Raw genomic sequence first — 18,068 nt, forward strand, 5'->3', positions numbered from 1 at the left:
TTAGAAGAGTTTTCAAATGGACTTCTGGGTATTAAGGGCCTCAACAGTAGAGTGCTATTTTCTCTAAGATGGGCTTTTGATGCCCTTCTTTTGAACCTTTTAAAAGCAATTGGCTGATTACTGCTAGAAGGAAATATCTTGTATGGTATTTGCTTGGCTATTTAAATATTAATTTAAACATATTTAAAATTTAAAAATTAAAGATGGACCATTTCCATCTTTTTGTCCGCATGCATTTTTTAATGAAGTCCACCAAACTCCACAAAAAATCCAAGATGTTCTTTAGCATAAGAATGATTGCTCATATGAATTATATCATTGTATGTTAGTATTGGTAGATATTTATTTACTTATTTATGTAATTGTAGAGCATCATCCAATGACCTCAGTTGTAACTGTTTAGTGGTAACTAAATTTTTAGGATCTTACTCTTAATATTTAGATGGCATTTTGGATATGAAAATGTTTTCCATTTAATATCCTAGCAGTTCTTCATAGACCTGGAATTTACTGTATTTCTTACCTGCATATTACAAAAAAGGAAAAAGAACCAAAATACCATCCATTTATTTAAGGTGGCACAGAAAGTTCATTATTCTGAACTATGAACTATCCCAGTTCACACAATTTGGATATACTGTATCACTTTGGAAAAGGAGAAATGTCATGAGACCAGAAACTAAAGCTTAAATTAATTTATTAAACAATAGAAAATCATTCACAAAACAGGTATTTACATGATTTAATATGAATATTAAGAAGCCATCTTATATCAACATTGATAGGATGAATTTCTCTTATCTGATACGGTATTTGAAAAAACTGATAAAGGAATGAGTACTGATTAGGCAAAAGCTTTAAGACTGAATGCTGTTGAATATTCCTATAGCATACAAACCTTTTCCATAAAATGATCTCCAATTCATATTTAGCAGCCCAGGGTTGTACACTTTTTTGAAACATTCCATAGTACGCTTGCTGTAAATTATTTTAAAAAATATTGACAACTTCAGCCTACTCCAAAAAATCTGGCAGTGGCTTTATGGGATAGTTCCACAAGGATGATCAGCATTTCTTATATACAAGTGGCTTTGTAACAATATTTAATGGCAACATATATAGTTTGTTTCTTCCTATGGCAAGCTTTATTATATTTTTTCTAAAGTACCATAAGCTTCTCAGTATTTTACAGAGTAATTTCTTTATACTAAATAGTATCACTGCCTCTTCCTAACTATGGAAGAGAAAATGTGTCAAAAGCAGTTTCACACAGAGCCAACAAGTATTAACTGGTCTCTCAAATGTAGAAAATGACCATGCTGATGATTAAACACAGCAACTCATCATATGAAAAGCCAGAGCCTACTATGAAGGAAGAAAGTGTATAAATACTGTTATTTCAAATATATGAATATATTTGATATTCATATTATATAAAATTAGGTTCTGTAAGCATAAAAATGTCAATGCTAAAGTATTTGTGATAGTAGTGAAATCAGTAACTGCAACAAGTGACCGATTTGTGTTTTTTTAGCCAACATTTTTTTTATAGTAATTTCACCCAGGTTGTCAAAATATTCCATTTACTTAATTTCAGGAAAGTCAATGATAAAGAAAACCCTTGTTTTAAATAATAGCACAGTATTTTTTATATATTTAATTATTATAATCAAGTCCACAAGATACTTAGTTCATTCCACATTTTTTACCAATCTAAATATAAAGCAATTTTATTTGTAGCTGAAGACAAGCAAAAGTTTGAAATAAAAGCTACTATAAATTCTGTGCAAAACTGTTTCCCTTGTGCATAAATCTTCAATTATGCAGCAGCAATAGATGCATCGTCCAATTGACGGCCCTGTGGCTTCAGAGAAATAGACAGCATTATTTCATATATATGTTTTCTCACAGTTACAAAGGGTTCTACAGAGTTACACAATATCTATAATATATTAATTTCACATTATTTTAGGATCAATACTGCAGTATGACACTTAAAGATTTAGCAGTGATCCCTAATGTTCCATTGAAAGTACTGTAACAGCAAGCAAACCCTATTAAGATTGATAATACTGAATAATTCTTAATTAGACTAAGATGACAAAGTAATTATGAAATTATTATCTACTGATAGAAATGCATAGAAAATGGCAAGTTGTTTTACTTTTGTTTCACTTGATCTATGTCTACCATTTTTGGAAACTAACAACTATTACAGCAGAAAACATTTACTATATAATCAGAAAAATTACAATACTGTACAGCGCAAGGAAGATTTTAAGAACCAAATGTCTAGATTTGAAGCATTTGAATTTTTTTTAAACTTAGGAAAAACAGATTGTACAACCTAGAAGATACTGCAGTTTAGGAATATACTTATAAGCTTCTTTCTCTGTTAAAAGAAGGCTTACATCCGTAGCTAGCAGCAAATGTAAATGACTGATTTAAGAAGCATTCTGACTGTCAGAATTCTTGAGAAATACCCATCCTTTCTGGTTGTACTGTGATCAAGTAGCCTACAAAGCCCCGTCACCATAAAGGGTGGATTAAGTTGGTTTTACAATGTAATTCACAAAAAGCACATCACATTTTTTTTCCAAAGATTTCATTTACTCTGCCTGGACAGATTTCTTCCTACTTATTTTGATAATCCCTGCTACGCAAAATGGGGAGGAGGGAGAAAAAAAGAGCCCTTCACTAATGTCTTGGTAGCTAAATAATTATCACATGCACAGTTCTTAGTACCATTACTGCTGCAATGTGACATTACATTATTTCCAATTCCTATTATTTGCATATATGACTGGTCATTCATAATGAGATTTATTCTAGATTAAAAATCTGCTTCAACTAATCATTTTCAAAACAGAACATGGAATGACATTTTCCTCCAGTGTTTAGACCAGTGAATTTAGGCAAAAGCTTGAGCGAAAAAGTTTATTTTACCAAATAGCTAGTTTATCAGGGCCGGATTTTCCTATAGGCTAATTAGGCTTCAGCCTAGGGCCTCAAGAACAAGAGGGGCCTACACAGTGGTGGGATTCTGGGGGCTCTAGAGGGTTCGGCCGAACCCTTTGTTAAATTGCTGGCTCGCCCGCCCCTCGCCTCCCACCCGCGCAGCGCCAGCCTACCGTAGCCAGGGGTAGGCAATTGTGGCTCTTTTACAACCTGTGGCCTTCAACTTCCAGAATTCCTGAGACAGCTTCTGTCTCAGGAATTCTGGGAGTTGAAGGCCACAGGTTGTAAAAGAGCCACAATTGCCCACCCCTTCCCTAGCCTGAGTTCCGCTGCCTGGGATCCACGTGAGCTGCCACGTGGTTCCCCACCGGCTCCGGACGCAAGAGAGCAGGATGGAGAAAGCAGCTTCCATGCCTTCACTCACCCTCACTCTCTGCTCTGTTGGATCACCGGCCATTCGCTTACCCCGCCCACTCCCAATCTACTGCTGCCTCCGATGGCTAGAGGAAAAAAAAACTTCAAATACTTGCCGCCGGGCTTCAAAGGGCCGACCTAGAACCAGTGGTGCAGCCGAACCCTTTGTTAAATTGCTGGCTTGCCCCGCCCCTCCACACCACTATTTATTGCCAATAAATAGTGGTGGGCGAGGGGTGGGGAAGCCAGCAATTTAACAAAGGGTTCGGTGTTTTTTTTGTAATTTTATTGGCCCATGGAGCTTCAGCATAGGCTAATTGGCCTCCCGGCTCTCAGCTGATTTGTCTCAGCGGTTTTGCTCAGGGCTCTTCTGCTTCCGTGCAAAGAGTGTTGATTTTTTTCCCCCTAGCTATGCTGAGAAACGAAACTGAAACTGCTTTGCTGTTACTGCAAGGTTGGAAAATTAGGCAGGCAGAATTCTTTTCTTTTTCCTCACCAAAAAAGGTAGGTGCAAACAATGGGAAATTTAGGGAAAAAGAGGAGAGTTCAGGATTTTAAAACACAAAAGAAAAAAAGCTCTATTTAACTAGGGAATTGTAATAATTGAGATACTATTAATTGTATATTTCTGAAAGCAGAAATGGTTAAGTTGTGGTTTGGAGGAATATATGGGGGAAATTATTTGGTTTATTATTATTGGTAAATATAATTAATTGATTTGTAAGAAATTGGATTGCATGGAAATAATTGGAATATTCATGTTCATATTGATTAATATACAAAAAAGGTAGTTATATAACTAATTGATTTATATTAAAATGTTGAATTTATATTAAACAACTAATATTACATAATTAACCAATGTGAGGATGGATATAAAAATAAATGACAATGGGAAGGGGTATAATATAGAATAGAAGGGGAAAATTGAATTTGATTAAGATTAGAGATGAGGATGAAGGGTTATATTGATTTTTTACAAAAATAGATGAGGAATAAATATGGCAAAAAGGAAATATAGAAATTGTAAATTTAATTGAAATGACTAAACACTTTAAATTTGTGAACTGGCCAAATACTCTGTTCAAAGAAAATACATTGTATGTTTGTATGTGTGTTTCTAATTATTGTTATTTATTCATATTTGTTCTCTTTTATTCTTTAAAGTTTAACAATTCATTCTTTATCTTAATATCTTTATATTTGTTTGGGGTTGCCTTTCTTCCCTTTCATCTTTTTTATTGTACAGCAATCTTTCTCCTCAAACCTACCACCTCTCTCTTTTCTTTCCTTCTTACTTTCTCTTCCTCCCTCTCTTCTTCTCCTCCCTACTTCCTCTTCCTTTCTCCTTCTCCTCCTCTCTTCCTCCCTTTCTTACCCTCCCTCCTACTCTAATTTCCCTTCCCTTCCTTCATCCCTCTCTATTGCTGTATCCTTTTATGCATATGGACTACTCAGAGGGCTGAAAAAGTTATTTTTTACTGGTCCTCGCACTTTTGACCAGTGCTCGAACTTACGACTGTCCTCACATTTTACGTTTTTGCCCTATCTTGTCACCATGGTGAAGAGAAGCAGTTGTGAAATGAGTGACATGGTTGTTAAGAAAGCTGCACGGGCATAAAAGTGAGGATGGTCATAAGTGTGAGGACCGGTCAAATGTGCGAGGCCCAGTCAGAAATGACTTTTTTCAGCCCTCTGAGTAGTCCCTATGCACATAGCCACGCCCACCCGGTCACATGACGAGCTACCCACGCCTACACAGTCACGTGACCAGCTAGCCACGCCCACCCAGTCACATGATTGCCAAGCCACACCCCAACTAAGCCACGCCCACAGAATCTGTTGTTAAAAAAATTGAATCCCACCACTGGTGAAAGGGCCTCATAAGTGGAATAGCCTAGGGCCTCTTTTCATCTAAATCCGGCCCTGATCATAATGCTTTCCTAGAAACCTAGAAGTGTTAAATAAAAAATACAGTTGAAGAAAGTCTGAGTAATTGCTGGTTGAGTTATAGATTCCATTCTTATATTTTATTATTTTCAGTAGAAGTTGCACTTATTTCAGAAATCCATTGTAGCATTCCACTGAAAATCATTTTCAAATAACTATCTTTATGAACAAACCACATGTTGAAACAATGCTAAATACTGTCACTTTGTTACCACTATTTGTTACCTTGACGAAGATGTGTGTTGGTATAAATTTCCTAAGCAGTTGGTTAGTAAACTGTGGAAATCGTAGCAGATTGATACTGAGAGATGGCAGCTGCTGATATCCAGCCATAAGAGGATAGAAGTTGTATAGCATTTCTTGTTCAGTGCCAGGAAGGATTCTCAGTCTTATCTAAAAGTACATCCCACAGTAAGTTCCTTGATAACATGTAGACTAACTGATAAAAGTTTTTTTAACTTTGCGAAAATTTTTCCAATTTAAAGTTCTCAACCTTTTTACTAATCTGCAGCATTATCTTTGTAATATCAAAGGCTCGATCAGATGCATGTTCAATATCATTTCATCTACAGCACTTTGACTCAGAAATAGTATTGAATCAGTGGAAGTCACTTTTACTGCATTCAAGTTACGTTTAAAACTTCATTTCCTACCCTACATTTAACAGGGCAAGTAGAAGGCAAGTTTCTTTTGTAACACAAGCATGTTAGCTGAATAATTTCTCTTAGGTGATTTATAGTTCATTAACAGAATTAAATGAAGATTAAAAAATCTGGATGCATCATGATCCATACCTGCTTAAGACCAGAAAACATGAAGGCATCACTAGGTTCCACTGTTATTTCTACATCTTGCACTAAATTAGTCTTATTCTGTAGATGAAATTTTACAGGTAAGGATTCTCTGACTCGACCAAATGATGGCAAGTCTAGGAAAGAAAGCACAACAGTAATTTCCATCAGTTTCAATAAACAGGATTTCTTATTTCTGTTTTAGCTCCACAGGAACATATGAATACTATTTAAGATTACATACTCATAAACTAGAAGATTACAAGTTTTAAACGTTATGACTTAGAAGAGAGACTGAGGAAAACATAATTCTCTTTTCAAACACTCAGGCACTGAAAAGTGCTGTGAGGAAAATTCCACTGTTAATCATGTGTCAATCATCATTATGAGAAAGTGATTAAAACAATGGTACTGAGCTAGCCAATGGAATGTTTTCTTTTTGTATACTGAAAAGGCAGTAGCAAATCAATTGAAAACAGTTGCCTGCTGGACTTAATTCACAACCTGTCAAACCACAAATACTTTAAGCCTTTCCCATCTCATAGTAACAGTAGCAATAGTTAAAATATAAGCATAATATCAACATATGAACCTGTATGTCAAAAAAGCTCACCAAAAAGAATAACCAAGCCAAACAAAGGCAACTTTATCTTTGGAGATAAGAGTAAAGTAGCAGTGACAAGAGCTTTCTGTTTGTATTATTAAAACCAGCTGCAAATTTTGAGTCACGTATTCTATCTTAGACCAGTCCAATAAACTAAATTTTTACTCTCTGAAAGACAGAAACTAAAGTACAAAATTAGAAACTTATTCAATGGGTAATCTCACCAGTGATAGTACAGACTGTAAGAGGAATTCAATGAATAAACTGCAAAACAGTCTTTTTCTAATGATGCCCAGTAAATACTCTGTTTGGGTACACTGTAGCTAATAGTTTGAGGAAGGCAAAGGTAAATAGGGAGAATGTGTGACTTACAGCTAATTGTTTCTCTTTTCTTATATTTTAAAAATCTGATTTTGAGAATTCAAAGCCTTAAACAAAAATTATATAATGATCCTGAAAAAAGATTTGTTTCCAAGTTTTCTTGATTTTCTCCCAGATACTTTACCGTAACTATAATAAATTTTTCGAAAGTTCTGTAAGTCAATCTATGAGAATTGTCATGTTATCAATAACTCATTAATATTACCTGCATTAACATGGAGTGGGATAGTTTCAGTGATCACATGCGGCAGTGTGATCAAAGTATTAACTACAGGTATGTTCTCCACAGCTGAGCTCCTTTAAAAAATATTAAATTTATTTTTAATTATGGTAATCACTAAAAAAGTATCAGCAAATAAACAATTTAAAACAGGAAAATTATAACAAATCCAAATTTGAAATGTGAGGATGTAACACAAAAAGACATAACCAATCAGACAACTGAATTCTATAAATTTATTTCTAGTAATCAGAGAAATGGCGAGTTGATTAATGCACAAAGAATACTGGAACAAAAACAAATGTGGTTCTCTCATTTATCAGTTTCTCCAATGGGTGGTTTCTTGATAGGCTAAAGGCACCGGTTCTTGATTTGAACTTAGTAAAATGTACAGAAAGGGCATATTGTTAAATATGGGTGAAATACAGAACAGAAACTTTAAAGAATATTTTGTTTTGTGAATGAAACTCTTAATAGAAAATTATCTGCATATTTTCTGGGATTCTTCAGGCCCATTTATCACCAGCCCTATGAGGTATTTTCACAGAATACGAATTAAGTCTGGTTCAAAATATTTCAGGCTGTAAAGTCCATAGAATAAAGTATCTGGGATATTGAAGAAAGCCAGGTCAATTCATACTGAGACAGAAAGATTCACGGTCACATGGCTCTGCAATCATATGTTTGGCACAGAGAGTTTCACAGGAGAGCTAGAAAGTCAGAAAAAGCCAACAAATCAGCCCAATCCATGCTATGCATATCAGTGGCCTTCAAGCATCAATATATATCAAGAGACCATAAAGATGAACTTGTGGAAATCAGTCAAAATTCTGTTTTGAGCAACATTTGGTGTCAACTCTATTCTTCAGCATTACTATTATGGAAACTGTTTTTACTTTATTCCTAATGTCGTTGTTAGAGAAAGCCCTCATCTTTTGGAAGTGCTTGGTACACTTTGAAACCATACAGTGGGTGCTTCTGCAAAGTGGGTACACAGAGGTTTACTCATTCACAAAATAGGTATTATTTGGAGCATAACCAGTGCCAAGAAATAATTTACTGCAACCACCTATCTGTTTTTATTTTCTAACAAAGCTTATAACTTTTAGTTAGAGCCCACAGGCATTATTAGAGATAAAAATAGTGCTGGTTTTTTGTTTTGTAGCATTCCAGTTTAAAAAGTTACGTTTGGGAGGTTGGCAAGGGAGGTGGAAATCTCAGGCTAATTTAAAAGAAGGGACAAATACCTTGGTCTGCTTGATAGTATGCTTTGAATAACAGGTGATAGACATATTTACTACCTTGAACATACCTGCATATTTTTTTGTTTAAGATTTTGGAGGAAATGGCAGCAGAAATTTAACTTGAAATGTTTGTTCCTTCTTTTTTTAAACAATAATAATCTTGACTAAAAAAAAGGCCAGGTGCCCAGATGTTTTCTCTGTTTTGCCTAAATGGCATACACGAATGTTTAAATTGTAATGCTAATACATTTAAAATAGAATGTTAATTCACTAGGAGAACAATACAATGGTATTCTTGAAAAAGTAAATAAATAGCAGCTACCTTTTCCAGGAGATTACATAACATCCGGTAGCAACTCCACCCTGACCAGTTGTAACTGGTGGACAACGAAGGCAAAAGCATTCACTAGCACTTTCACCCGTCTGTAAAACAACTAAAAGAAAAGTCAGGTTAAGTCTAAAAAGTTGAAAAAAATAGTAAATGTTAGGTAAATCTGAAAGTCTATTTCATGCATTATTTATTATATATTATGTACAAACAAAGCAAATATAGCAAGAATAATGAGAATAAAAACATGCAGACAGAAGCACAAGTCCATTTTGTTTTGTTTTTTCTCTTGTGGAAAAAAGGAGGGAACTCTATATAGAAGGAATCAAATGATACAGTCATTTCATCACTTCACAGGTTACTAATTTAATTTAATAATAATTTAATTAATTTAATTTAATTTAATTTAATTTAATTTAATTTAATTTAATTTAATTTAATTTAATTTAATTTAATTTAATTAATTTAATTTAATTTAATTTAATTTAATTTAATTTAATTTAATTTAATTTAATTTAATTTGTATACCGCCCTATTCCCGAAGGACTCAGGGCAGCGAACAGCCATAGAATAAAACATATAGATACAAAATTTAAAATAAACTAAAACGAATTAAATAATTTGGCTGAACAAATTTAAAACCCCAATAATTTAAAACCAAATTTAAAATTTCCATTTAAAAAGGGGACAGACTTAGGTCAGGCCAGCTTGATGAAATAAGAAAGTCTTGAGCGCGCGACGGAAGGTACGCAGATCCGGGATCCTCCGTATCTCCGGGGGGAGCTCGTTCCAGATAGTAGGTGCCCCCACAGAGAAGGCTCTCCCCCTGGGGGCCGCCAGTCAACATTGTTTGGCTGACGGCACCTGGAAGAGCCCCTCTCTATGGGAGCGTACTGGGCGGTGGGAGGCTATTGGTGGTAGCAGGCGGCCCCGTAAATAACCAGGTCCTAAGCCATGGAGCGCTCTAAAGGTGATAACCAAAACATTGAAGCGCACTCGGAAGACCACTGGGAGCCAGTGCAGGTCGCGCAGGAGAGGTGTTACATGGGAGCGCCACGTTGCTCCCGTCACCACCTGCGCGGCCACACTCTGCGCCAGTTGGAGCCTCCGAGTGCTCCTCAAGGGGAGCCCTATGTAGAGAGCGTTACAATAGTCCAGACCAAGGCTCTCCAGTTCATCTACCCATATATACTCGAGTATAAGCCCACCCAAATATAAGCCAAGGCACCTAATTTTACCACAAAAAACTGGGAAAACTTATTGACTCGAGTATAAGCCTAGGGTGGGAAATGCAGTAGCTACTGGTAAATTTCAAAATAAAAATAGATACCAATAAAATTACATTAATCAAGGCATCAGTAGGTTAAATGTTTCTGAATATTTATTTCAAAGAAAAACAGTAAACTAGCTCTGTAAGTGGAAAAGAGGGTCAACAAAAACAATATGGTATCAACAATAACTTTATACATTGGGTTAAGTGATGTAGGGCTTGATCTAATTTCAGGCAAGTTCAAGCCCCTGTTAAGAGATGCCTGCATTCTCTCTCTCTCCCTTACTTTTTCTTTTTTTTCCTCTTTCTTTCTTTGTCTGTTTCTTCTTCTCTCTCTCTCTTTCTTTCTTTCTCCCTCCCTTTCTCCTTTCTCCCCTTCTGTGAAGAACCCCAGAAGGTCTTTGGTAGGAGGAAGAAAAGCCAGACGTTTTGAAATGTTTTGTAGTTTACCCTGAGCAAGGATAGCTAGTGCAGGCACTTACTATAAGCTCTCAACTCAAGCTCAGTGCATGTGGGGATCCCCAAACAGTGAGGATGAAGTGTGAGTAAAAGGGTTTACCCTTCCCTCCCTCCCCACCCTCTCTCTTTCTTTCTCCCTCCCTTTCTCCTTCTCATCTGGCATTCTTAGAGCTCCACTATTGATTAGCTTAGCCTAAGTAAGGATAGCTAGCAGCCAATTACAATAAGCTCTCAACTGAAGCTCAGTGAACCTGGGGATCTCCCTAAACAGTGAGGATTTCTTTCTTTCTTTCTCCCTTGAGGCCCCCCCCCCGTTTTTGCTTCCACGGGGTTGCAGGGAGTCTTGCTAGGCACCCCCCTCATGCCCCATTTTGGCCTTAACAAGCCTCCCTGCAGCCCCTGGGAGCCAAAACAGGGCATGGGGGGGGGCGCACCCCCCACGCCCCATTTTGGCTTTAGCAAGCCTCCCTGCAGCCCCTGGAAGCCAAAACGGGTTGCAGGAAAAAAGGCATTTTTTTCTCACTCGAGTATAAACCGAGAGGGGCTTTTTTCAGCATAAAAAATGTGCTGAAAAACTCGGCTTATACTCGAGTATATATGGTAATTGAATCTAAGCTGTCTGTGATAGAGGAAGTGAGAAGAACATTAAATTATAGCATATCCATTCACTAATAAAGATGACAAAATATTTAATTAGCTGAGAAAGAGCATAACTTTGAAGTAAATATGTGGTAGAAGAAAATGTTGCCGAATGTGCCACTCTGCTCTTTAAAAAGGCAGTGTTAAAGCTGCTTGATTGGCATGGCTGCTGTCAAGGAGAAACAGCACCTCACTTCCCAAAGATATACTGGAAAAAAGCCAACTAATTCAGCTTGTATCTCCCCATCAAAAAGGAATAGAGTGGAAATCTGGACAAGGGGTTCTGCCATGAAACCTAACCTACTTTGGACACAACTTGGACTGGTCAAGGACAGGACTATATCTTTAGCAGGGGTGTCAAACTTGATTTCACTGAGGACCATATCAGGGTTGTGTTTGACCTTAGGGGGCTGGAGTGAGAGTGGCCAGGGTGGGCATGGCCAGCTTGACATCACTCGTGTTGGGGATGCCTGTGGTGGCTTGAGTGCTCTGCCAGAGAAAACAGGCCTCTGAGCTCTGTTTTTGGCTGCGATGGCCTCCTGCAACCCTCTGCCAGCAAAAATGAAGCTTGGGAGAGCTACCCGCAGCCCTCCCAAGCTCCATTTTCAGCTGTGACAGCCTCCTGCAACCCTCTGCCACTAAAAATGGAGCTTGGGAACGCCATTTTCGCTGGCAGAAGCACTGTGGGTCAGTCCTTCGTTGTTTCCAGGGTGGCCCCATTGGCCAGAACTAAGCACCCCGTGGGTGGCATCCAGCCCTTGGGCCTTGAGTTCGACATCCCTGATCTATAGCTAGCCAAGTTAGCTCACTTTGCCCCACCTGAGCCCTCAGTATAAAAAGGAAAACTAAGAAAAAGTTTGTGAGGACTTTCTTCTTCCCTGGGAAAAGGAAGAAGGAAAAGCAGAAAATGATGTCTGAGCAATTTAATACCAACAGGCACTGCACAAGACTGCTAGACATCCAGTTGCTAGAGCCAAAAGCCACAAGTCTCCTTAAAATCCTGCCTGGAGCTTTGCTTGACACCCAGCACCAGTTCTGCTTAGAGGTCATCTTGGACCTTGACAGCAGATCTCCCTCACAGCATGAAGGGAGTCAGATGTGAAGAAAAAGACTCCATGGCATCCACATTAAGTTGTATCAAGAATGGGCAAATAACTCTGAAGAAAGAGGCAGGGATTAAGTCCTGCTTTAATCTATAAGGAAAGGGGATGAATAAACTGAAGTCAAGGATCTAGTTACTTGCTAAGTTGGGCAGTGATAACAGGGAAGGTGAAGCTAACCCTATTTAGCCAACTCAAACAAGCTACAAGGCCAAAGGAGAGTAGAGAAAAGAGGACTGCTGGATACATTTTGAAACTTTTGTAACAAACTATCATCCAGCCTACTTCAAACACCCATAATTAAAAGAACTACCCATGGCAAGGTTAATTATTTGAACTAAGTATGTTTCTGATATTTCTCAGGTATCAAGAAGGGTTAATTGTTCAATCGAAGAAGCAATTCACTTAAATTATGCTACCAAAGAAAAAAATTGTGTACACATAGAAAATCTTGTAACTTTCAAAGACTGTTGAACTCTAGCAATACCTGGAAGGTTAAATGTTCACAACGTGACAGTAAAACTGAACTGGAAGTTTCAAACTTTTGTTGAATTCTGGGCCAGTATTTTTATCTTTGATATACTTTATACCAGGTTGTAGAGAAAGATTCTTAGAATTCCAGCAAAAAACAAAATAGTGACTGTAAGCTTAGCCTCAGTTTAAAATGTACCTCATACAAGATTTATGTAACTTAAATGATGAAATTAAAGAAAAGTGGTAACTTCACCAGATGTACTTTTCCAACGATCAGTAATTTTTTGCCATCCCAGAAGCAGATTATCTAAAACTAAACAATTGTGTCTCACCACTTTCCACACAGGACTCTAGTTGGTCCACTGGAACCACTGAAGAAGCAAGCTGCAACTGGCTGTTTACAATAGTAAGGGCCCAGGGTGAAGCACTGAGGATATCTGTCATCAGTAAAAATGGTACGTCGGTGAAGACTTTATCTAAATGCTCAAACTATCAAGAGGAGAAACAGTGTTATTCTACTGTTCATTTGTATATGAGGCTATGTTTTATTTCAGTATTTCTCTACATACCTTACTTGAGACAAATTTAACAGCTACATCAAAAGGGAATACTGTCTCTATAGTAACGGTCTCATCCTGCATTAAAAAAAAGAGACGAAATTATTTTCTTTTTCTGACAGATTGCCATCTGATAGCAAATTCCTTTAATTCTGTTATTACCCTCCCCATAAAAAGACTGCAGAAGTAGCAGTAATATCCAGTGTGCCCTTCCCCCAAAGCAAAGCACAATTAGGTGGTTTCAAAATGTTTAATGGGTCCTACTTATGCTGAGTACCATCCCCCCAAAACACATAAACATGTAAATATATTATAAATATTATATGCTTTCAATCATACCTTATTTATTTAATTAGAAGCATTTATAAAAGCCCCAGAGTTCACACAAAGACATTTAATAGAAGAGAGTGTATGTATGTGAGTGAATAAATGAATGAATGAATGAATAGGGAAATGAACATTAAAATACCAATTCAATATTATTGGCATCTTAATTTACTGCAATGTTTATATGATACTCAATCAACTGCAAACTTAACATACCCTGTGACACCTGCAAAGAATTTCTTTTCCTTCAATGACTGCATTCACCAGGTAAGAAACATACACAAGAAACATCCTACTACCAACTGTTCCACAATGAATATATATAATTTTTTCCAACTGTAAAACAAACAAACAGATAGACTAGTTATAAAATAAATGGTCAAAGACTTTAAAATACTGCTCTATTTAATAATGCACAAAATTTTTTAAAAAATTTCTGGGTTCTGGGTGCAAGTTAATCCAACCTTTTTTTCCTAATTTGAGTCTAATGGTACTATGAGAAAAGGGCAGATTATTATTTGCTATTTGAATAAATCTTTGAAGCTAACATCTGAAATCAATTTCTATTTTAATAGCTTGCTTATTCACAGGTCTTCATCCTAAGAACCATATACAGAATGAATCCTGTTCATTTTACAAGAATTCTAAGACTAAACAGATTTTGTACTGGGGTTACTGTCTCCAAAATAGTCTTAAATATGGCATACTGATAACATAGCACACTACCTTTTCACCTGGCTGCAAGTCTCCCAGAGGGATATCAGGAAGCAAGGCAGGGTAGGAATCATCACACATTTCTGTTCCATTCAGAGTTACATGTGTTTTTTGTGTCAAATTTGCATCTTGGCCTAGGACAAAACAATATGTATGAATATATCTTTATATGTATTTGTGTGTCTCTTGCTTGTAAATATTTATTTAGAGAAAGATTGATGCATTTATCAAGCTAATGCAGATTTTAAGTTTAGTATGAATGTAATATATTTTAATATGAATTATGGCCAGTAAATAAATGAAATGCATGCGAGTTTTAAGAATTTCAGATGCATATTTATGTGTTCCTTTTACACAAAACAAAGCTTTAACCTATTTTAAATAACATATTTTGCAAGATTTCAGACAATTACCATTATGTTTGGAGCAAGTTCTCTAATTTTCAACCCAGCATGGCCATATCAAGGCAACTTTAGAAATATCAAAATTATCAATGAAGAAAATTATTTCTAGAACTAAAGTTCAGAACTGTCACTTAGTGACAACACTGCATCCTGAAAATTCCTGACTTTGCTTTGACAGTGAAAGAACAGGCAAGTCAAGATACAATATAATCTACACAGTTAAATGTTGCAATGTTCTAAAACCTGCTTTCCCAACTAATGCCCTAAGAAGTGGCAGAATGTGCCAATTGGGCATAACTATAATAGTGCAAAACATAAATAAGCACTATGTTGAGGAAGATTCTGCTAAAGTAAAAGTATACCATTTTATATAAATGAATGTTATTTTTCAAAGCCATCAAACATTTAAGTTAGCATATCTAAATAATATGCATATCACTTCATAAAATCTAACTATTAAATGGCCTTTTCATTTGTCTTCTACTATCTAATTGTTGAATTATTGACTTGCCCTATTAATAAAAGAGAAGGGAGTGGTTTAAACCTCTCCACAATGAGAAGTTCCTTGAGGATTGTGACTGAGCCAGTAATATGATGTTACATAATGAATACCTGGTTTTAAGCCTGCTGTGAGCTTTACATCTTTGGCAATTGTCTTCTCATGTGACTCGATTGTCACAGTCAAACAATACATTTCATTCATTAGGGCAGGAGGTTCATGACTAAGCTGGACAGAAATGTTAGGCACTCTAGAAATGATCCTTGAATAAAAACAAGAAACAAGTCATCTGCTTGCTTAGCTTTATCTTCTTCCTTAGTTGAGCTGTTATTCTACAAGCCTCTGCGTGTGTAGTAACAACAATTCTCTAGGCATGCAAGTAAATTCAAACTATTGTGTGTACTTTTCAAACTCTTCCTATTTTTACTCTCTTCTAATACGTTCTTTACAGTGTACAAACAAGCATAGATGGTAGTCCTGTAGCCATTAGAAACTCTTTTAAGGGCCACAAAATGCTTTAATTTAGGTAAAATCATCTCTTAACTATTATGATAAAAATGGTTGTAAAATGAGATCCGGTCATGTGATGACCCACTTAAGGACCACATCATTTAGCAACAGAAATTTTGGTACCAATTGTGATAAGTTGAGGACAAGTTGTATTGAAAACATTTCTAAATGCCTTTCATCGTATAGAATCATTCCAGCGCTTCTTGCAATGCAGATAATAAATTAACTTGAACAACATCATTAAGAATGTGAAAGCCCTACAGAACATATTAGCAAACTGTTGTCACAGAACCTGGGAATCCTAACTTACAAAGTCATAATCCTTTTAGACAGTGGAATATTTTCAGTCTCCGATATTGCCTTGCAATTTCTGATAAACTTTTTCTTGAAAGGTGGAACAGTGAAAGCAATTCCCTGTTTTATTCTATTCTCAAACCTCAAACATTCATAGAATTATTTCTCTCCATGGAACCCATTCATACTTACATAGTGCTTGCCTGAATTGTAAGGCTATCCCAGTGAACCTCATTATCTAGAAGTTTGGGTCGTCTTTTGAAGGAACGCGCTGCCAGCACTGCTTCTCGAGAAGCAGCAGCATCACCCCCTCCTCCATGCCAGTTCAAGACCACACACCTGCCATTTTCACTACCCAAAATTAAGTCCACTGAGGTAATCTGAAAAGAAAAAAGATTATATTTAGGTTTCCCATCCTTCAGTTCATTTAAAGCATTATAATACAGAGTAAATTACTGCTTTTAATATTTATTTATTTATTTTTATTGAATTTCTATAACGCCCTTCTCCCGAAGGACTCAGGGCGGTGTACAGCCAAAAATAAAACCATGACAATATACAAATTAAAAGCAATTTAAAACAATTAAATAAGTTGGCCAAAAAACTCTAATAAAACACCCCATTTAAAATAGTAAAATGTTATTATTATTTAGGCCAGCCCTGCTTGTTGAAATAATAATGTTTTTAGGGCACAATGAAAGGTACATAGGTTGTGAATCCTACGAATCTCCGGGGGCAGCTCATTCCAGAAGGTAGGGGCCCCCACAGAGAATGCTTTCCCCTGAGGGTCATCAGCCAATGGCACCCGGAGGAGCCCCTCTGTGGGAGCGTACCGGTCGATGGGAGGCTATCAGTGGCAGAAGGCGGTCTCGTAAATAGCCAGGTCCCAAGCCATGGAGGGCTTTAAAGGTGGCAACCAACACCTTGAATCGCACCTGGAAGACCACCAGGAGCCAGTGCAGCTCGTGCAGGAGCGGTGTTACATGGCAGCGTCGAGTCGCTCCCGTAATTACCCGCGCGGCTGCATTCTGGACCAGTTGGAGCCTCCGGGTGCTCTTCAAGGGGAGCCCCATGTAGAGAGCGTTACAATAGTCCAGACGGGAGGTGACGAGGGTGAGTGACTGTGCGTAGGGAGTCCCGGTCCAGAAAGGGACGCAACTGATAAATCAGACGAACCTGATAAAAAGCCCCCCTGGCTACAGCCATCAGATGGTCTTCTAAAGACAGCTGTGAGTCCAGAAGGACACCCAAGTTGCGAGCCCTCTCTGAGGGGGTCAAGGTCTCAACCCCAATAGTCAGTGATGGAGTCAACTGACTATGACGGGACGCCGGAAACCACAGCACTCGGTCTTGGAGGGGTTGAGTCTGAGCTTGTTCCTCCCCATCCAGATCCGTATGGCTTTCAGGCACCGGGTCATCACTTCAAGGGCATCATTGGGATGGTCCGGGATGGAAATGTACAGCTGAGTATCATCAGCGTACTGATGGAAATCCACCCCGAAGCCACGGATGATCTCGCCCAGCGGCTTCACATAAATATTGAACAGGAGGGGTGAGAGGACCGACCCCTGTGGCACCCCACAAACTAGGCGCCTTGGGGTCGACCTCTGCCCCCCTGCCAACACAGACTGCATACGGCTGGAGAGGAAGGAAGTGAACCACCGTAGAACGGTGCTCCCCACTCCTAACCCCTCCAGCTGGCGCAGCATGATACCATGGTCGATGGTATCAAAAGCCACCGAGAGATCTAACAGGACCAGGGCAGAGGAACAACCCCTGTCCCATGCCCTCCAGAGATCATCAACCAATGCGACCAATGCCGTTTCCATGCTATACCCAGGCCTGAAACCCGACTGGAATGGATCTAGATAGTCCGTTTCATCCAGGTGCTGAGGAAGCTGTCGTGCCACCACACTCTCAACAACCTTCGC

General features: G+C 37.8%; 1 protein-coding gene across 9 annotated transcripts in view; it reads right to left on the minus strand.

The window, feature by feature from the left end:
• Positions 1 to 680: 680 nt before the first annotated feature.
• The window catches only part of TRAPPC11 (trafficking protein particle complex subunit 11), a 37,435-nt gene continuing 20,047 nt past the window's right edge, over positions 681 to 18,068 (minus strand). For 6 of the 9 annotated variants that reach the window (XM_034401379.3, XM_087874718.1, XM_034401380.3 and 3 more), the window contains exons 20-30: positions 16,330 to 16,517; positions 15,447 to 15,595; positions 14,443 to 14,564; positions 13,933 to 14,052; positions 13,402 to 13,467; positions 13,165 to 13,321; positions 8,885 to 8,996; positions 7,304 to 7,395; positions 6,117 to 6,250; positions 5,548 to 5,715; positions 681 to 1,864 (exon numbers count right to left, since the gene is read on the minus strand). In XM_034401379.3, coding sequence (XP_034257270.2) covers positions 1,820 to 1,864; positions 5,548 to 5,715; positions 6,117 to 6,250; positions 7,304 to 7,395; positions 8,885 to 8,996; positions 13,165 to 13,321; positions 13,402 to 13,467; positions 13,933 to 14,052; positions 14,443 to 14,564; positions 15,447 to 15,595; positions 16,330 to 16,517 — 1,353 coding nt within the window. In that variant the 3' untranslated portion in view covers positions 681 to 1,819. The remainder of the gene's footprint in view (positions 1,865 to 5,547; positions 5,716 to 6,116; positions 6,251 to 7,303; positions 7,396 to 8,884; positions 8,997 to 13,164; positions 13,322 to 13,401; positions 13,468 to 13,932; positions 14,053 to 14,442; positions 14,565 to 15,446; positions 15,596 to 16,329; positions 16,518 to 18,068) is intronic. The other 3 variants (XM_087874716.1, XM_087874717.1, XM_087874715.1) reach the window with 1 other exon arrangement.

The sequence above is a fragment of the Pantherophis guttatus genome, chromosome 8 (assembly GCF_059756535.1).
Source record: "Pantherophis guttatus breed Tessera chromosome 8, ASM5975653v1, whole genome shotgun sequence".
Classification (NCBI taxonomy): Eukaryota; Metazoa; Chordata; class Lepidosauria; order Squamata; family Colubridae; genus Pantherophis; species Pantherophis guttatus.